Genomic DNA, 21,837 nt, shown 5'->3' with positions numbered 1-21,837 from the left:
CCTATCCCATCGTTGAAATCTTATCACAATCTTTTGCTTTAAAAAAAAAATCTTAAAGGATAAGATGCCAGTCTGGGGTCTTATCCTAATGACCACCTTTGAAAAATTTCTATTATGTATTTAATTAGTTGAAATATGTATAAAGACCTTATATGATAATACACTGATATTTGCAGATAAGCATGACAAAATCAGAAATAAAAAGAAGGAAAAGCTAAGTCCATGATTTATTAAACCATTAGAAGATTTCTAGATCGAGCTTTGTAATTCACAATGTTGTTTCGTATTTCTATGTTGAGAAGATAATGATAGTAAACATTATGTGGCAAAATTATAGGCTTCAAGTAAATATAAAATCTAAAAATATAACTTGGGAAGATAATTAATTTAAGTCTTTAAAGTCAATTGAGATATGCTCGATTTGCTTTTCAGATATGTGTATATACGTGTGCAGTGCAGTGAAAAAAAAAGGAGAAAAAAAACGAAAAGTAGATTCACGCTACTCTCACTCCCCGACACACTCTCATTCACGCAGACCACCCAACCAACCCTCGTGCACTCTCTCTCTCTCAGTGGCACACGTCTGCCGCCGCCCCCAGCTCCGATCACCACACGTCCGCCGGCCAGCCCCACCGCCGTCTCCGTCTGCCGCTCGCCAGGGTTGCCGCGCCCAGTAAGTCTCGCCGGTTTTCTCTCTCTCTCTGTAAGTTTTGTTCACTGCCAACAGCCGAGCACCGCCGCCGCACTACCCAACAGCCGCGCTGCCAGTCACGACCCCCATCCAGCTCTCTGTCGCTGCCGTCTGCCGCCGCCGCTCGCTGGATTCTTAGTTTTTGGGTAAGGTTTTGGTTGTTTTGAATGATTTGAAGGTTTTTCTGGAAATATTTTGAGTACTCCTTAAACTTTGGCCTGAAGTTTGATTTAACTAATGACGTTTGATGCTTCTATATATTGTATATTCTTTTTAGTTGATTTTCTGTATATTTTCTTAATTGATTGGTTCCATCACTTATGAGCAGTGTTCTATAAAAAGCACGACATACTAAAGCGCCATAACCTTTTAGGGGATAAACCAATTATCTTTCCTTTTTATGTGAAGTTTATAACAGAAAAGTACAAATAATTTTTGTTTTTTAAATATAATAACATTGATAATGATATAACAGAAAGTTTAAGAGTGAAGGTTTTTGTTAGGTTGCTTAAAGAAAAAATGAGGCTTTTCTAAGAAATATTCTTATTTCTGTTTCGGTTTTAAAAAAAAAAAAAATCTTATTTTGTTGAATATCTATATGTGTGGGTGTTTATTTTAAAGAAACCATTGAAGCCCATGAAGGTGTGTGCAGAAATTGGGGGTTGGGCTATAATTCACTATGTAAAAAGTCAAAACAGAACAAAAGGAAAGACATCTTTGAAAATGAATTATTGCTTCCCTTCTTTGGCTCTCACATTTACTCTTTCCTCCCTTCCACAGATTCCAGTTAGTGTATCGCAAGAGACCTATGAACATTCCAGGTTCACATGAGGAGGAAGATGATCACGGTGAGGTCTTCCTTGATGAAGCTGACATAATCCATGAAGTTCCGGTTGATGAGGAAGGTCTGTTTTTCCTCTTGTTGATTTTGCCTATATGTTTCTGTGAAGTTTGCTTTACTGATTATTACGTTTATTCTGTTGATTTAAGATCTTCCTGATGCTGTTGAAGAAGAAGGCTCTGATGATGAATATTTTGGTACGAGATGTTGTATTCCAGTAATCTTGCTTGCTTAATGCTTCATGTCCTTGAAGAACATTTCTATTGTATTGGTTTTTGACTTTCTAAATTATCTGTAAGATTTTAGAAATATATCTGAGTATTCTGCTCTGTAAATTGTTGCATTAATTGAATTGGTTGTTTTTCAGATGAGGCTGATGATTCAGTTCATACTTTTACTGGCCATACCGGTAAGAGTCTGTTTTAATTATTTTTAATTTTTGTGTGCAGCTGCCAATTAGTTATATATGTATATGTATGTGTATATATATTTTGCTTTCTTTCCTTCTTTTACTGTCTTTGTAAGGTTCATATATTAAGTTGATGAATCAAATAATGACTATAATAACTCATGTCACGAAGGTTTGAATCTAAATGTAGTAATAGCTCTAAGAAATTTTCCTAATGGAAGTGAAGCTTAACCTTATTCATCTTATGAGTGCAGGTGTCTTTTCATGCATATGTCAAAGTTAATGTGAATATTTAAACCTGTTTCTTCATGTTAATGGAAGCTTATATTGAGGTATCCATTTTCAGGTGAGGTTTACACTGTGGTTTGTAGTCCAATAGATGACACATTAGTTGCGACAGGTGGTGGAGATGACAAAGGATTTATATGGAAGATTGGCCGAGGAGATTTTGCACAGGAGCTAACTGGTGTGTGCATGATACTGGATATAGTTGTATATATCTTTTGTTTTACCTTTCACTTCCAAAACTAAAAGTGTTATATTATGCTTCCTATGTACCAATTCCACCTTCTTTGTCTTGGCTAAATCTATGAATTTGCAAATTAGACCTTATGTCTGTTTTTCTTTTTCTAACTTATTTAAGGAAAACTATTGCAGGTCACAAGGATTCCGTGTCTAGCCTAGCATTTAGTGCAGATGGACAACTACTTGCATCAGGGAGTCTTGATGGACTTATCCAAATTTGGGATACTTCATCCGGGAGTCTTAAATGCACACTTGAAGGCCCTGGAGGGGGAATTGAGGTAAAGCTATATTTATTTTTGATAAAATTGATAATTTAACCAGGCCATTTAGTCTTTAGGATATTGTGGTCTAGATTCATGAATAATAAGCATTTGGGAGGTGGTTGGAAAGCCAGTGAACATTGGGAATATAGAGTTAGGGAATTTAAAGGCTAGGAACAAAGTCTATTTGGTTAAATAGTTGTGGCATTTCTCCTTTGAATCTACTACCCTATGGTATAGGATTATGACAAGCAAGTACGGTCCTCATCGGTTGAGTGGGCATCAAGTGAGGTCAAAGGCATTTATAGGAAACCTTGGGAAAGAAATTTCTATTGAGCTCCCTTCTTTCTTTCATCTGGTCTATTGTTTTGTGGGGATGAGAAGGAGACATATTTTTAGGGGATAGACCCCTCTGTCATCTATGCTATGTTTTCTTGTTTATACCACCTCAGTTTTATGAAAAATCACTTGATGGTTAATGTCGTCATTCATTTAAGGAGTTAGCTCTTTATCGCTTGGGTTCAACTGTCATTTGCTTAATAGGGAAACAATGGATATTGCGGCTCTCTTATCTTTGACTGTTGAGGAGACTGAGTTTAGACGGTGGAGAAAAGATTTTTGTCTTAGACCCTTGGCCCTGCTAGGGGCTTTTCTTGTAGCTCTTTGTTTTGTTATTTGTTGAGTCCTTCTTTGTCCATTGGTCGGTCTTGTCCTCTCTAGATGGTGAAAATCTCAAAGAAGGTTTAGTCCTTTATTTGGCAGGCTATGCATGGAAAAGTTAATATTCTTGATAGGCTTTTGAGGAAGTTACCCTCATCGATAGGGCCATTTTGTTGTATCCCTTGTCGGAAAGTGGAGGGAGCTCTGGATCATAGCATTTGGAGCTGCGAGTTTGCTCAATCTATTTGAACTTGCTTTGTTGCTATATTTGTTGTTCCAGATTGCTGACACGAGGATTATGGAGAGATGATCAATGAGTTCCTCTGCCACCCTCCTTTTTGAGATAAAGGGAGGTTTCTTTGGCAAGCTAGGGTATGAGCTATTCTGGGGGCCCTTTGGATGAAAAGAAACAATAATATCTTTCGAGGTTTAGAGAGGCATCCTTGTGATGTTTGGTCCCTTGCTAGGTTCTATGTGTCTCTTTAGCCTCTGGGCGTCAGTGATGAAATCTTTTCATAATTATATGTTAGGTCTTATTGCTCTTAAATGGAATCCCTACCTTTAGGGGACTTCCTTTTTGTAGACTTTGGTTTTTTTTTTTTTTTGGGGATGCTTTTGTATACTTTCTTTCTCAATGATATGTTGGTTCTTTATAAAACAAATAAATTAATAGCATTGTATATTTCAGTGGGTAAGGTGGCATCCAAGAGGACATCTGGTTTTGGCTGGTTCTGAAGATTCCACCGCATGGATGTGGAATGCTGATAGAGGTGTTTATCTTAATATATTTTCTGGTCATGGTGCTAGTGTTACATGCGGCGATTTTACTCCGGATGGTATTGAACTAATTTTCTTCTTTTATTTATTACTATCCCATGTAATTAATTACTAGATTCTGTGGTGTTGCCATATTCTAAATAATTCTGCTGAGAAAACTACTTATAAAAAGAAAATTTATTCAATAATAAACGAAAAGCTTCTCCTTTGGATTGATTGTTTTGAATTAGCTTGGTTGAAGCTAGAAGATTTCTTCTTGGTGCTTGGGCAGCATATTTGCTTCAGTTGGAACACTTTTATATATCACTCTTAGATTTTTATTGTCTTTATTTTGGTCCTTCTGTGGTTATTGTACTTTGTTTCTTTGTTTCTTTTTCTTATGATATTTTTTCTTTCGAGAGTTTGTATCTTTTGAGCATTAGTCTCTTTTCATTACATCAATTAAAAGTGATGTTTCTTGTTAAAATAATAATAATAATAAATGAAAAGGATCCATAGGACTATATACAAATCTACACTCTTTCTCAAGGTGGATTGTGTATGGAGGTACAATCCAAGCTCGGAGTTGAATTCATGCATTTTTTTCCTTCTAATGACAATGATGTTATTAAGACCTTTTGTTGCTCCAGGTAAAACGATATGCACAGGTTCTGATGATGCAACAATGAGGATATGGAATCCGAGAAGTGGTGAAAATATTCATGTTGTGAGGGGTATGTCAGAGTAAAACTCGCGTGTACGGTCCATTTTTAAGTTTGTCCTTATAAGTCATTAACTTATTGAAATTTTATACTGACGAGATATTAAATTTGAAATCCTTTCACTGATTTTGGAACTTTACCGTCAATCTTTTGTAGTTCACTATTTTGGAAATGAAATTTTGGTTGGAAAGATGATGAATTGGTTAGGATGTGAGGAGAATTTAGTTTTCAATGATTGTCTATTTGTGAAAGTTTGGTGCAGCCTTATTCCAACTGCTTCTGAATATATAAGCTTATAAAGAGCTCTTATAAAGGATGAATTTGTTGGTATGAGAGGTTGAACTGCAAGAGATTTGTGGTATAGACATGTTTGATCTTGAAAATGAATCCTTCTTACGGATTTTACAAGAAATGATACTTTTAAAGGTGCAGGGCCTGTGGAGTTCGAGGGATGCGGGTTGTGTTGCTTTTGGGACATCTAATGGGATTATTTTTACTCATTTTATTTTATTTTATTTATTTATTTTTATTGGAGATATTTTTTAAGGGGCTTACTCTAGTCTATAAATTCTTTATGGTTGATGAGTTGGCAATTACTAATTCCTCGAACTCGATTGAAGCAATCCTTTAGCTGCCCTGATGAAGTGAAAGGTATTTTTATTGTTAATAAAAGAAATTTGTATATAAAAGTGGCACCTGGAAAATTGGTGGAGTTTATTGAAGGAAAAGAAAATATATCTGAGGAAAATATGGCTTCTTTTGGCTGCGTTTGCGGATAGGTTCCCTTTTATTGCCTTAGTCTACTTTTGATAGACAATCCAAATCAAGTTATCTTTTTGGAAGTTAGTTATAGGAAGAGTGAGATGTAAATTAGCCAACTAGAGAGACTTTTTCTTTCTGTTTTAAGAAGTGGAAGGTGCTCCTGTCGATCAACTCCGTTCTCTTAAATATTCCCTTTTACTACCTTTTCATATTTTGCATCCCAATTAAAAGTCGGTGAAGTCTTGTATAAAACGTTTTAGTGATTTCTTGTGAAAACACAACTAGGATGGAGGGAGCCATCAAGTAAGCTGGTGGAACAACTTTCTCCCTTGTTAGCACTAGAAAGTTTGGGATTGGCAACCTCAGAAAGAACTTTGCATTCCTGACCAAGTGGCATTGGAAATTCACTCGAGAAACACTTCATGATGGAGATCATTAATTAAAAGTAAATATGGATTGAAGGATCAAGATTGGATCCTGAAGCAGCATGCAAGCTGCAATCCTTAGAAGAATATTGCTCAGGCCAAAATATTTTTGAAGATAAATACTCTTTCTAAGCTGTGAAATGGGAACAGATTAAATTTGAGAGGATATTTGTCTTTGCTTTTTCCTTAGTTTTTCCTGCTGTCAAGTTCAAACAGCTTTCTGTCAATTAGTGTTGGGAGGAAGAAGACCCAAACTGATCTAGGAAGGTCAAGTCTAAAAGACCCAATTCTTCCAAGGAGAAACAATTTGGATGATGGCCCTTAGTAGTTCTTAAATATCTCAGGTGGTATTCAAGGAGGAATCTGCATCTCTCCAAGGCTTTCCAAGGTTGTTTGATGTGTAAAAAGAATGAAGAATCTCCGAGCCTCCTTTTCATCACTACACCTTTCCCTTTAAGCGTTGGTGCTTCATTTGTCAATGCTTATGGTTATCTAGTGCCTTCCCAAAAACGTAGAAGATGAGCTTCATTAATTGGTCTCAACAATGTGTGGTTTCAAGAGAAGGCCACATTTTTATGGTCAATTGCCAATAGAGTTTATTGAGTTGCAAAAGATTTCTTCAACTGGTCAAAAGAGTAGAGAGACTATTTAAATCTAGAAAGGAAGTGCAGTTACACCAAAAGATAGCTAGATAAAGAATTGGCTTAAGATAGCTATCAGAAGTGCTTTCTTATCTTCGAAGAGATGGTTGCTGTGTTCCTTCCAAGTTGTCCATAAAAAAGCATGAATAAGATGCATCCATGGGATTTTTTTCCATCAGAGAACAGGTGGCCATTTAGAAGATAGGTAAGAGTTGAGTCTCTTGGCAAGTCTGTGACTAGCTAAAGGTAATTATTAACTCCTCCCAAAATCTGGCAGCGAAACGAAGGCTAATGATGGCTCTGATTCGTGGGCACCTTACAAATAGTGCTGCAATGTGGAGATAAGACCATGCATGGTAAAATCCTTTTGTGATGTTCTTGTCTTCTTATAAAAGAAATAAACAATATTTTCTAGATATATTTTTTTGGTAAGTTTTGTGATCTTGTATAGTTTACTCCCTCTAGTTGGAGTGCTTTTTCACGAATCAAATCCTTGTAAGCTTCATGCTTCTATAATCTATTGAAGGCTGTTTGATTCCTCCTCCTCAGCGTTGCTCCTATGCCTTTAGGTGTAACGGTTAAGAATAATATCTACATACCATCTTCTAATCATCTTTGAAGCAGGGAATTAAAGTAGCGGTATGCTCCTTTCAGATTTTTGAAGATATGACTGTGTAGTTGGAGTGTTTACCCAATGATCATGCGGGAAGGGAACTCAATTTCAAGGGTAGTCTACAGCACCAAAAAATACTTGAGCAAGGAGAATATGTACCATGAGCTTGTTGACGATTTACTATGAGAATGTTAGCCAAGGTTTGGTAGAAGGACGTAGGTTTTCTTGCCAGTGCCCGGTGATGTGAATTTGTGGAACCAGAAATGGAAATTGAGAGTTTCAAACCCATGGCTCAACCCTAATGTGTGGATCACTTTGGTCCTCGCCTATTGATCCCTCCTCGACCTTTATTGTTAAATCTCTCATGGTTGATTTGATAGGTCTAGTTGCTCCACCCTTGAATGATCTTTACTCTATTATCCGAATGGACCAGTACCCAAAGAAGATCAAAATTTCCCTTTGGGAGCTTAGTCTTGGTGCTATCAATTCAGCTGATCGGCTTTAGTGGTAAATGCCTTTCATGCATCTTTCCCCTTCTTGGTGTCTCATGTGTTGCCATCATGCTAAATCTCCAACTCACTTATTTGCTCATTGCTCATTTGCAAATCGGTTCTAGCATGTTATTTTGGAGGCTTTTGGTTGGTTTCTAGCATGCCTTAATTCTATTTTCGACCTCCTTGCTTCTTTGCTCGTGGGACCTTTGGTGGTTCTAAAAGGAGAAGTTGGTTGGCTATTGTGTGAGCATTCTTCTGGACTCTTTGGGGTGAGCGTAACAAACGTCTTTTTAGGGATTCCTCTTCTTCTTTTGATTGTTTTATGGAATCAGTTCTATTTAATGCTTTTCTTTGGTGCAAATCTACACATCCTTTTGCTCATTATAGTTTATTCTCTCCTTTTCAATAGGAGAGTTTTCTTGTAATCACCTCTAGGTGTTGGGGTTTCCCCTTCTTTCATTAATCAATGGAACTTTTTTTTTATGTAAAAAAAAAAAAAATTGTGGCTTAATGTGTTTAGGCTTAAGATTCTTTAAAGTCGTGGAACTTAATAATAACTATTGTAGTTTTATAATCTTTTCTTACAGACCAAACATGCTTGGAACTCCATCCTACACTTCTTTCCAATATTGAGTATGCACTGAATACATAACTTGATCTTTTTTGTTCTTAAATATCTTCTACATTGGGCACTGCTGGTCTATATTTTGGGTGAGAGTGGCATGTGGAATTAGCTTGCAAATTCTGGTTAGAAAAATAACAATGAAGAAATCAGTGGTTTGTTTATCTTGCCTTGCTTTTAGTCTTTAAGTGATGATGATTTTATCTTTTTGCATTGTTCAGGTCATCCCTATCATACTGAAGGATTGACTTCTCTAGCACTTACTTCTGATTCAACCCTTGCTCTTACTGGTTCAAAAGATGGTTCTGTTCATATCGTGAACATAGCAACCGGAAAGGTTATTTCTACGATTTATTTTGATGACCTTCTGTCTATTTAGCAGTTATGTAAAGGGGGTTGTTAGGGACGTTCTTCCCAATGAATATAACCCATCCCTTTATCTTTCTTGTCTCAAGTTGATTGCATTTGAATGAACAACTTATGCCACATTTTGAATTTCTGTTTGTGAAAGACTTTGATTGAGCAACTAGACTGTATATTACATAACCATTGAGAAGAGTGAAATTTTAGTCGAGTGCAGCTTGTACATAGTTAACAGCTAGGGTGCATAGTTAACAGTTAGGGTAGAAGACGTAAAGTGGGGGGTTTTATATGTTACGGCATGTTGGGAATTAGTTTTTGTAGGAGGAGAAGAGACCTAGCATCTTGATTCTTGAAAGCGTGGAAACGGTATCTTCTTGAAGCATTGCACAACGATTTGTTAGAACTTTCTTGGGCTTCTGGGTCACTTTGTGTGTCTGTATTTCTTTAATATCGAAGGGCAACACATATGACTCAGCTAGATTGAGAACTTGGGACAAAACTTGTGTCCTTTACCAGACTTTATTTGGTTATGTGTTAGCAATGTGGAACTAGATATCAGATATGTGTAAGATATTTTGGATTTGTCTTATTGTTGCGGGAGTTGGGCTAGAATTGTTTGACAAATGCAGCAGTTTGCTTTGTGATTAGCCTTGCAACAAATTTAGATCCTTACTTCCCAATTTCCAAGCATTAACCATTGTGGGTTGGCCTATCACAAAGCAAGCTTGTAATGCAATGTTGTAGGGTCAACTACAGTTCTATAGGATTACTTGAGTTCTGTCCATTCACAACTATTAGAGAAAAAAAAATTTGACACTGTTCTCCACCTTGGATACAAATTTCTGATGTTTCGATGTACTTGATGATGCAATGGATAGATTGAAACGAATACGCACATTATTGAAGGCGTTTTTTGTATAGTTAGTTGCTTGGATCATCTGGTGTGGGCTGTATCTTTTTTATGGCCGTGGACTTTTGTTCTGTATTCTCGTTTCTTGTACAAAAATGAAAAGGCTTGCTTCTTTTGACAGGTGGTGAATTCTCTGGTTTCCCATTCAGATTCAATTGAATGCATCGGTCTAGCACCAAGGTATTGTGATTTGTTTTTATATCATTTACTACCACAAGGTAGAGTTTTCAAAGGATAAATTATGATTTATGAAAGCATGTTCACTGTGAAAAGGAATAACCAAGACACCACAGAATTCGACGTGTCACACTATATTATTAAGAATGTCCAATTTAGTGTAAAATGTTATAGACACTTCCTTGCTTTTCTATAGCCTAATGAATGTTCTGATTTTTGCAATTTTGAACTGCAGCTCCCCTTGGGCTGCAACTGGAGGAATGGATCAGAAGCTCATCATTTGGGATCTTCAACAATCAACGCCACGCAGTACATGCGAGCACGAGGTCCATTGACTACTGATTTATGTTTTTAAGTCCATAAAATAGAATCTAGTTTATCACTGATCTTCATAATCCTTCATTAGTGTTGACTGCAAGTAGATTTGACTAGTTGGGTTTGGCTTGTTTAAGTATAAACATGTCGTCCTTACATTTTGGACAGGATGGAGTAACATGTCTTACTTGGATTGGCACGTCGAGATACCTTGCAACTGGTTGTGTTGATGGTCGAGTACGAATATGGGATAGCCTCTCTGGAGAATGTGTAAGAACCTTCACCGGGCACTCCGATGCCATCCAATCTCTCACGGTGTCTGCCAACCATGAGTACCTTGTTTCTGTTGCTCTTGATAGTACAGCTCGGATTTTTGAGATTGCAGAGTATCATTGAGCAAGTAGGATCTTCATATTTGAAGAATGTCAAAAGTCTTGATTCCCATTGTTGATTCCTAATTATACAAGTTTATACCATCGCATGAGTTTGTCTATACAAGCAATTGTATGTTTATTCTTGTCCGTGTGGTTGTGTATTGTCTTTTTCTCTGGATGTTTAGTCTTTTAAGTTAAAGAACCTAGGACTTTTTAAGTAATGGACAATGTAAAATTTTGAATAAAAATACTTAAAATTATTAAGTACGAGATTTTGTGGCATAAATCTCAACAATCTTTTGTTGCTCTTATAACTTGTGTGTCATGGATATAATCGATAGGCATAACTTTTTCTTAATCTTTGCAAGGATCAGTGTATCTCGTAAAGATCAAATCGTTAATTTCATAAACAAGTAATTTCTATTATCCATATGTAGTTGTTGGCTAAAGTTAGTAATTTTTCATCCAATTGTCACAACATTGGTGTTCATCGATTTTGTTGTATGTTTTATTTATACGTTAGATTATTTTCTACTCAAACGTAGATGATTAACTTTATGCTCTCATTAGGATATAACTTTTTCTTATAAAAATTTAACATTGTACACTAGACATTAATTGTCAATGTAAATATGCTCAAGATAGTTTACATTTTGCCCTAAAATCTCTATTTGGATTTATTGGACATACTGAGTTGTTACATTTAGATATCTAATTAGAATTTGGAATTTGTTTCATAGATGAACTTTTATGATTTGAAATTTTTTTTTGCGTTTGTTCTTAGAAAATGAACTTTTTTAATTTATTTGTCAATAGATACTTAAATTTTTTTTTAGGAAAGAATTTCTAAACATATATTAGATTAACCAATTGTCATTGTCTTAGTTTCTATCTGTATATGTTTTTCTTGTATAGATCATTCATTACTTATGAGTTCATTTCTCATCAAGAATATCTACAAGTTCAGAACAGAGATGGAATATTATATGGATTATATCTCAAAGTTATATTAATCCTTGTCAATTTCCCATATTGCTACCTCATATTGCTACTTTAAGGTCAATGAGCCTTCAATTTTGTCTTGTAATATGAAAATTGGGCATCAATTAAGCTCTTGCAATGGTTGGTTCATCGCATAATTCTCCTGCTACAATTAAGTTATAGGACGGACAAGGATGTTTTTTTGTAGTTACATTTCGGTCAAGAGTTTGTTTTACCTAGATGTTTTGATCGTTTAGTTTAGTTCAATTTGAGAGCGAACTTAAAACCAAATCAAATTTCTTTAAATAATTGAAAATTGAATTGAATTATATTTTTGGCAAAAACCATACCAAACTAAACTGCAAATTTAAGTTCGCTTTGATTCGGTTCTGCGATTTAGGATTTGAAGAAGCACCAAAAATTGCATTGACGTTTGCAATCAAAATCAAAGCTAAATTTTGAAGATGGCTTTTCTTCTTCTTCTAACGTTTCTAGGGGAAATGACGAGGTTAGGATTTACCCAACTTAAATTTTCATGTGAAAACAAACTAGAAATTAAATAGAGGGCGCCTGGTTTTTTTCTTTGTTCATTTTGTCCTCTTTTTTACCTATCAAGCACGATTTTCCTCATCTTATTTGATATCAAAGTTTATTAAGCCATATTGCTGTCTCTTATACACATCTAGATGTGTATAAGAGACAGCGGTATACCTAAAAGTCACCTTGTTGAGAGGACTACACAATTTTGATAAGTTACAAAAACTACTTCTCTCATCTTCTATTAGTTTTGAAATGACAATCCCATATTTACTATTTCTTTTAGGGCACATGCCAATAGCTATATTGACTTTCTTCCTCTTCAAATATGGTCTAGAATCTATCAAAATCTTAAAATTTCAAGATTTCGAACTGCTCAAAATTTTGATTGGAGAAATTTTCGTTTTTCCGGCAATTTTGCCAAAATTTCAAGAAAATTTCTCGAAATTTCAAGAATATTTCGAGGATATTTTGATTCCCGCACTTCAATGAAATTTTGAGATTTTGAAAAAATTTTGAGAAATTTTGACTTTTCGAGAAAAATTCGAGATTTTTGTTTATATTTATGGTTTATACACATATTCAGTTTAATAAATCATTATTTTTATGTTTCAGAAATACACAAAACTTAGTTTTATATTTAAAATAAATAATTTATGAATTAATAACATATCACAACACTAATTGAACTAAAAAAAACTCATTATTTTTATATTAAAGAGCATATATATTTTTGTATTTAAAGTAATAATTTAGACATTTCTATCTTCGATAACAAACTATATTTGTTATAGAATTTAAATCCATTCGTAAAATGATTCGCAAATATGAAATAATGATAAGTATTTAAATTTTGCTTTCGTTTATTTTTTATATTTGGTTCTGTATCAAATATAAATGATAATAGATGAAAGCAATTTCAATCTTTTTTGTTATTTAAAATAGGAAAATTATTTTAAATGGTAAAACTGGTGAAAATATTTACAAAATATAGCAAAATTTTAGATCTATCAATGATAAACGCTGAAACTTCTATCAGTATCTATCAATATCACTGATAGACACTGATAAAAGTCTGATTCTAAAATTTTGCTATATTTTGTAAATATTTTAATTTATTTTTCTATATTTAAAAACAACTTTTTAAAATAAATCATTGATATATAAAAATTCATAATTTTTCAACGAATGAACTCATTGAATTAAAAGAAAGAAAAAATTCATCATAACTCATTTTTATATATAATGTAAATAAACTTCCTATTTCAATTTATTTGAAATTTTGTAGTATGGAGTTTACTTCAATCGCTTCTACTCCAAAAGTTTAAAATCAATAATTTGATATCTCAATTATTTGAATACGACTCTGATACTAATTGTTCTCTTATAAACTCAAACTGTGAGAAAAACTAGGATCAAAATCTTTTATTATGATTATAAAAAAAAGGTTGTTCGAAATCTTCGAGCTGTATTTCATTAGTAAAGCTTGAATACTTCGGACAACCTTTTCTTTGTAATCATAAAAAAAAATTTAAAAAAAGGGAAATTGAATTAGATAGCAAAATATATTTGTATATTTGCAATCTTGACTCCAATCTTTTAACTTTGCATCTATAGCAAAATTACCACACAACCATGGCTTTAGGTTCTTTTTTATGTTTTAAAAAAGCAACACTATATAAAGAACTCCACTTGCCTTCATCATAATAAAGGAAAATTATTTAAACATATTCTTAATTTTATTGGCATTTTCTTTTTCATATTTGCTAATATATCAAAAGTATTATTAAATCTGGTTTGATTATTTTGAATAGATTTTCCCGTTTTGTTCTATATATATATATATAAATTATTTCCTATTTTTTTTCTCCATCACATCTCTTTTTTCACAAATAAGTTTTCATTTTTCTATTTTTTCCTTTAATTTTCCAACAAATGATTTTTTTTAGTATATCAAAATTGTAGAATGCATCAGTAATCTAAAAGACATAAATCAACAAAATATTACATTTTTAACGAGTACACTCATTAGTATATAAGATATTAATTAGCAAACATATTAAATCTCTAATCCATCAACATGTTATTAAATATCAATGAACAACAATATTGAATATTTCAAGTCTATCAGTCATCTATCAACAAATACTTGAAGTAAAACATGAGTGTATCAACAATATATCCAACATCAATCAATATTTCAAATATATCATTAATATATCTTAACAACAATCAATATACAATCAGTAACTTGTTCTTAAGTAAAACATGTATGTTCTATTTTATACGCGTGATATTCCAAGTGTATCATTAGCATATGAGAGATAAGATAAATGGTGACTGGATGTGCAATGGTCGATAGAGGTAAGCGACAAAGAGATGGAGCAGTGATCGGTGACAAATGGTGTGGAGTCGGTAAAAGAGAGATATCGGGGGAAAGAAAGATAAAGAGGGAAAGAGAAAAAACGGTGACCGACGACCAACAATTGGTGACTAGACGTACGACGGTCAATGAAGGTTAGCGGCAGATGGTATGGAGCAGTGTTGGCTGTTTGAAGAGAGATGTTGGGGGAGGGTCTACGACCTTCGAAGAAAAAGAAGAAGAAGTTCGTCTTTTTTTCTTTTTTTATTCTAAATATATCATTTTAATTTAAGTTGTTAAAGGGTATTGTACATCGTTAGTGTATCAAGGGGTATCATGTATATTAGGTGTATCAGATGTATCAAGTATGTATGAAGTGCATCAAGTGCATCAAATGTATAAATATATCAAATATGTATCAAATGTTTATCAAGTATATCAAATTATCCTTAAATTTGGTGGATTGGGCTTATTTTTTACTAATTTTTAAAAAACTAAAAGGTTTGGACTCCCAACTTAATATTAAGAACTTATTTTACCCCTATTACAACTAGCCCAATTTTCAATCCTAAACAATGAAATAGACATTAAACTACCAATAAGTCTGTAAAAAGAATAAAGTATAAAAATAAAAATAAAAAATGTGTAATTCTTCATTATAAATAATCATTTTCACAACAAAAAAAAAAGAGAGAGAGAAATTATTTCAAATAGTAAAACCGTTAAAAATATTTACAAAATATAGCAAAATTTTAGAACTATCAATGATAGACGTTGATAAATACTGATAGACTTCCATCAGTGTCTATCAATGTCACTGATAGACACGGATAGAAGTATATTAGTGTCTATAAGCATCTATCATTGATACTTCTAAAATTTTGCTATATTTTATAAATATTTTGGTTCATTTTTCTATATTTAAAAACAACCCAAAAAAATTTTTACAAGTATTCTAGAGTTCTTCTACAACTATATCTCACCCACCAAATAGAATCAAGGTAAAAAAGAGAACATCAATTCGAAGTCATTGGAGTTGTCCTCACAAATCACAAGTAGTGTGGTGAGTCTATCAATCAGCTTATAATTAGTCTTGGTTGTTCAATCAAATAATAGAAAAATTATGATAAGAACAAAAGGTAAAAAGCCACTTTATTAAAGTTACTTCACAAAAGGAGACAGAACGCTCCATGATGATTGGGTTGAAGATTCTTTTTCCAACCACTGTTCTTGTTTTAGCTATTGTATCTTTCAAATTATTCAGAGGGTCTGTCATAACAATTCATTCTTGTCTATTACTTTTTCAAAAGACGAATATTTCAAGTCATGTCCTGTCTGATTCGATCTTATCTTTTAATTAGCCACATTTTATTTTAGTTTCAAATTTGAAGTATATAAAAGGCCTCCCACTTGTAATTTGAAGGCATCACTTGAAATCTTCAAGCTATATTCCAAAGCTTGAATACTTGGAACATCTTTTCTATCCTTCTCTCCTCGTGGTTAGCATTTGCGAGAATGCAATTGAAGCATAAGGGAAACATAGGCACACCCAAGGGCGACTGCAAGCTCCTTGTGAGTGTGGTTCATGTCATGCCTTTGGGCAAATAACATAACAACAATTTCGAAGTTCTTTGGACTTTGTTAATACTAGTCTCGTATTAATGCCTGTCAACTCAAAACAAATGCTTAGTTTGCTTTGAAAAATCGCAAAAAGCTCTCGATGACATAACAAAAGATTTCAAACCTCTCTTGAGATCGGGGTTTAATATCTCATTTCATTGTTATACTTGAAAAAATAGATAAATAAAATGATAATATTTGAGCTATAACACATAATATCTACAAGTCCCTGCTCATAATACTAATGTTTCTATTGTAGCTGGTACATCCTCTATATGTGGGAGCTGATGGAGCCAATATGGATGATAGTTTTAGATTACTCCATTAATAAAACAGAGAAATTATAGCGATATAACTCATTAAAAGTGAAAGCAAATTAAGGACCAAGACAAATAGACAAGTGCTTAATAATTAAATTAGAGATATCCATAGTTCCCAAGCCGAGACGGCTTTCCCATCTTTGTCTCCACTCCCAAGTTCATTCTCCATTCCAACCAACAAATTTCGCAAATTTGTTCTGCGTTTGGTTTTTCTTAAAATGTAAAAATAAAAATAAAATAAGTAGCTTAAATCTATCTATGCAAACATGTTAATTAAATGGTAAAATTTCTCACTAAATTATTTTATATGATTATTTCTATATAAACAATTTGTGTGTAAAGAGATTGTTAAAAAAATTAATTCAAACATATTTATTATCTTTATCTTCATCATCAAACAATAAAATTTATACCTTAATAATAATAACATACCATTAAATTATTATGATAAAGGCAAAAAAGCGTTGGCCGAAAGAATAAAATTTCAAAGAATCCCCACCCATTAAAAACATGTCCCACACGGAAAATGGACATCTTTATATAGCACTCTAAATGTGTCAAAACTAACACATGCATTAGCAAAACTCGCATATGGTTGAAATATCAAGGTTCAAAAATCCCATCAAGGGAAAGAAAAAAGACTGTATATCGCACCACTATCAAATCTACTTGTTCTGTCCGCTAAATTTTCGAACAAAAGATAGCCCTTAAACCACCCAAAATTAATATATTATTTGTTTCCAAGTCTACTTAACTTCTCATATATCTCAAAAAGAAAAAGAAAAAATTGTACCTTGATACCGAGGATGTAATAGAAGTCGGAAAATTCAATCTTAAAATCTAAAACTGAACTATGAAAAAAAAAAATTGAGTCGATTTTCCAACCAAAAAAGAAGGGTGGCATTCCTAAATAAACAAGAAAACTCATAATAATGAATCCATTTGAGTACAGATCGTTAGGAAACTTTTCTCTCAAAACCAACTGGCAGAGGAAGGCGGCGGCGGCGCCGCCGCCACAGCACCATCTGCAGCAGGTACTGGCGGTACTGCAGCATCCCATCCATCCGCAGCCAAAGCAACTGCAACAAAGGAAAACAAAGGTGAGAGGGCGAGTACAAATAAGTAGGGCAAGAAAAATTTACGAGATCGAGATGTCTTAAGAAACCATCCAAAGCACTTAATCAAGCAAAGCTATCTGTTGCTTTTATGGAGGTACTCAGTTCAAGAAGTATCAATATTACTTGGGTTAAGAAATACTTTTTACCATTTAAAAGCACTTTTCCATGGTCAATGACTTGAGTCTAAGCATTTAAATTTCAAAAATCTAACAAAACTATGATTTTCTTCCGTTCAACTCAAACAGACAATCAACCGGGGAGCAACCCCAACTAGTCAGTTCCATCTCACAACTCCTGGTCAATGATTTCTAAGATGCAAAAACAATGTAATGCAAAGAACAGGATTATTTAGCAGTTTAAGGTAAGTACTAATCAAAAACTTCATATGGAAAGCAGACAAGATGAATTGTCTAGCCTGAGAAGAAACAGTTCTTCAATGAGACCAAAACTAGTTAACATGAATCAACAAATCCAGGGCAGATTGCTATTCAAATAAACGATTGAAAACAAAAGCTCATATTCAACCTGGCTCTTGAGCCCATTCAACATTGGAAGCAGGTGGAACAGCAGCAGCAGGAACTGCATCTCCAGCACCCCACTGGGCATCAGGAATTTGTGCAGTCCATTGATCTGCGCCAACAAGTGGAGCAGCACCATAATCAGCAATGCCAAAATCTGGGGGTGGAAGAGCCTCTTCCTCTTCTGGCTCCTTAGCCTCCTCAGGCTCGCGATAGAAAAACAAATCCACCTATATGAGTAAATAGTTCCCACGAAATTGTTCATCAAAAACTTAGTCCAAATGTCGATTCTAAAGTACTAATAGAAAAATCCATTAAGATTTTTTACCATCACATCCCATTTGTGCCCAGCACGAATTGTCCCACGCATTTGTAGAACCATCCTTGCCAAAAGCCAGAACAGACATCCTATGCTATGTTTCCCCTTGTTGTTAGCCGGGATACCAATATCAACATACCGCATTGGAGAATCAGTGTCACAAAAGGCTATTGTGGGAATGTTACCAAGTGCAGCTTCCTTAATGGGCTGCAAGTTAGAATTAACATGGTGACATCAATAAATAACAGCATCAAGTGAATCAAAACACAATAAATCTAGGGAACAGGAATGAATGGAATCATAAGTGACAATATAAAGCCATCATTCTTCTTGGAGTTAAATTTAAAACCATGTACTGCTCTAGATTTCTAAATAAAACACCTGATGATCAGTTCTAGGATCAGTAAGTATGAGAAGACGTGGTTCATTGAATGAGGTCTGAAGCTGGTTGGTGAATGTTCCAGGAGTGTGCCTCCCAGCAATAGCATGAGCACCAGTGTGCTGAGCAAACTTCAAAACAGCCCTCTGACCATAGGGTCTAGCAGACTGAACAATGATATCTTGGGGATTCTCAATACCCACAATAACTCTTGCAGCCAGCTGAAGTTTCTCCCATGTTTTACCAAGGTTAATGATGTAGATTCCTAAAAAACAAAAGGAGAATTTTTAAAAAGAAACATCATACACAACCGCAACTTCACAATTCAAATAACCCAATATCGACACATTGTAGAGATAATCCTTATCGAGCCCTTCAATAAATTCAAAGTTCCTTTTAGGCAAAAGAATGAGGAAAACCGATTATCAGAACCATGTAGAGTAGACTAAGTTATCCAGCTCAACATGTATGGCTGTTTCGAGAATTTGGAGAAAATTCCTCAGAAAATGAAGTAAAATTTAAAGAGATAAACAGAACAATAACAATAGCCAAAGACTGAAACTTCACACCTAAAAAATAAATAAAAATTTGAACGCGATACATTACCGAGAAAGTCTAGGGGAAAATAACTAAGAACAATAACAACACGCTATTAGCAAATATCAGTCAAAACGAAAATCGGGAGAAAAAAAGTTCGAGTAACAAACCAGGGAAGATCTAAAGGCGAGTAGATTGAAAACATACCATCATTTCGGCGCTTAAAAACGTATCGTTCCATTTGGAAATCACAGTTTTTAGTGCCAAGATGAACCTCGGCGGCCAACATCATCTGAATGTCGGCCTCCTTCTGAGCGAGTTGACGCGGCGGTGCAGCTCCAGTCGCCATGGCGGAATCTGGGAATCAAGGAAGTGAAGGAAACGAGGGATTGGAGCTCTTCGGCGACTGCAATACTTAACGAACTGAAGAGGGTTAAGAGGCGGTGCAACCCCGATATTTATTCTATGCAAAAATGAAAACCCTAGGTTGATAGAGTTACTAAAATACCCTCGATGATAAACTAAATTAATAAATAAATTTTAAAAATAAACATAGAAATAATAAAAATATATCATCGCTAATGTCAATATCACGGAAATATTTAATGTTTAATTTTATGAAAATGTCGATGTTAATAGATATTTCTAAAAAATTATAAAATTCAAAAATAAATTTAAATTGATAAATATATTTTTTATAAAAGTTTACAAGTCAATTATTTATATTAGTGATATTTTGTTTTTTTTATGTTTTGTAGATTTATCTATGATATAATGAAAATATCTATTCATTCTTTGTGCCAATTAAACATCAATGGAAATATAGACATGTTGACAATAATTTAATACTATAATTAACTCATAAGTTGTCTAACATAACAATATCTTTTCCAATTTCATTTCTAACATCTTTTTTTTAATAAAATAGGAATGAAGGATTCGACCTTCTAAACTTTTGATTGTTAAGTTAAAATATACTCGCTTTGACATTTCGTTTCTAAAATTGGCCTAAATTTGAACTTCATCTTTTATGCATTGATTTTTTTTTATTAAGTCCTTATTGTCATGAACATGAAAAAGAAAAAGTTAACCCAAAAAAATATTTTTACCCTAAATTTGGTAAGGTGTATCAATTTTAACTTTGATTATTAAATTTTCTTTAATTTAAAAATCAAACTTGATTAAATATATCAGTTTACACCGCCGATTATATTTTTGTTTCAATCACCATTAGAAATGTATTTCACACATACCTAAAAATGCATGTGCGCTATGTGATAGGTACTTATTTGTTATTTACAAACAAAATTACCAAAAAAAAAATTAATAAATCATTCTAGTTTGCAAGGAAGATCCAAGTAGAGACGACCACGACAACTAGACTGATTTAGGAGGTGTGGAGTTTGAGCTCAACAAACATCCAAGTGAGAACAAGAAAAATGTGGCGATGGATAGAGTTACACACATGAATATAATGAATTAGGTCATATCCAACAATGTCAGCCTATCAACAAACTTATTATGAATGATGAAGGGGACACCAATTTCGAAGAGGATGGGGACAACAATTCTAGTGAGGTGATTCTCATACCCTAAGCCCACTATGACAATGGAGGACAAATCGAGCTCGATGCCGACAGAAATTAAAAGAACAACAAAACAATACTGGCAACCAATTTAAGAATGGGAGTACTCCATTGAGGAGAAAACTTGTACAAATAAGTTTTGTTTGTACCAAAAATCGATTGACCGAGTAGAATCATGCCCTAAAATTGAAAACTTCTCTATTAGTGAATTTAAAAAGCAACATAGAAGATAAGAAGTGAAAAAAGAATACTTGTGGGTCTACTATAATTTTCTTAAGCAAATTTATTTGATTCCTAAATTATCAATTTTGCATTTAATACGTCTTTGCATATGTGAAAATATTATAAACTAAACGTTGTATTAGACATTAAATTAACTTTGTGCTTAATAGGTATGATTAGACATTTTTTTAAAAAATTAGTGCATCTATTAACTACAAAACATAAAATTTAAGGTTCAATTTGACGCAAAACTATTTTTTTGGTCTAATAAAACATAAACATTTTAAACATTTTTAATATTTTTTAGATCTATTAGTATAAAATTATAGCTTATAAATTTATTAGACACTTTTAAGGGACTAGAGTCAAGATTGAAAGTTTAGAGTATGTTTGGTAGACAATGTGAAAACAAAAAATTGAAAACAATGAATTTAATAAAAACATAAGTGTATTTCATGTTTTTAGATAATGTTTGGTAGCATATTTAGATATTAAATTTCAATTTAAACAGTTGTTCAAAATATGTTTGATAGTATATCGGTAAATCTTAAAACTGATTATAGTTACTCACTAAATATTAGGTTTAAATATAAATTATCTTCCTAACATTAGATGATATATCTTTTCACATCAAGTGAATGAACCAACTTCAATGATACCTAGTCCATATAAGATCTTTTTTGTCCATATTTATGTAATTCCACTGGTTTTATGCTTTATTTGCAAGTTAAGGCAAAACTTTGTTTTCTAGAACTTTCATCTCGATTTATTTCTAAAA

At 33.5% G+C, this 21,837-nt stretch overlaps 2 protein-coding genes across 2 annotated transcripts; one reads left to right on the top strand and one right to left on the bottom strand.

Annotated features, from left to right (window-relative positions):
• The first annotated feature begins 207 nt into the window (after window positions 1-207).
• LOC120075415 (angio-associated migratory cell protein) lies at window positions 208-10,846 on the top strand. Its single transcript, XM_039028795.1, has 12 exons — window positions 208-837; window positions 1,472-1,596; window positions 1,682-1,729; window positions 1,900-1,941; window positions 2,288-2,407; window positions 2,599-2,744; window positions 4,075-4,222; window positions 4,793-4,876; window positions 8,643-8,758; window positions 9,816-9,874; window positions 10,107-10,197; window positions 10,355-10,846. The coding sequence occupies exons 1-12, from the start codon at window positions 413-415 to the stop codon at window positions 10,580-10,582; spliced, it is 1,632 nt and encodes a 543-aa protein (XP_038884723.1). The 5' UTR covers window positions 208-412; the 3' UTR covers window positions 10,583-10,846.
• A 6,244-nt stretch (window positions 10,847-17,090) lies between these two features.
• Window positions 17,091-19,687, bottom strand: LOC120076732 (40S ribosomal protein SA-like). Its single transcript, XM_039030630.1, has 5 exons — window positions 19,459-19,687; window positions 18,717-18,979; window positions 18,345-18,542; window positions 18,024-18,246; window positions 17,091-17,459 (listed from the first exon to the last, which is right to left on the bottom strand). Exons 1-5 carry the CDS (start codon window positions 19,598-19,600, stop codon window positions 17,353-17,355), a joined length of 933 nt encoding a protein of 310 aa, XP_038886558.1. The 5' UTR covers window positions 19,601-19,687; the 3' UTR covers window positions 17,091-17,352.
• Between the last annotated feature and the right edge of the window lie 2,150 nt (window positions 19,688-21,837).

This window comes from Benincasa hispida, chromosome 4, assembly GCF_009727055.1.
Source record: "Benincasa hispida cultivar B227 chromosome 4, ASM972705v1, whole genome shotgun sequence".
NCBI lineage: Eukaryota > Viridiplantae > Streptophyta > Magnoliopsida > Cucurbitales > Cucurbitaceae > Benincasa > Benincasa hispida.
Note: the sequence above shows the minus strand (reverse complement) of the source record. Positions and strands in the feature narration are given on the sequence as shown.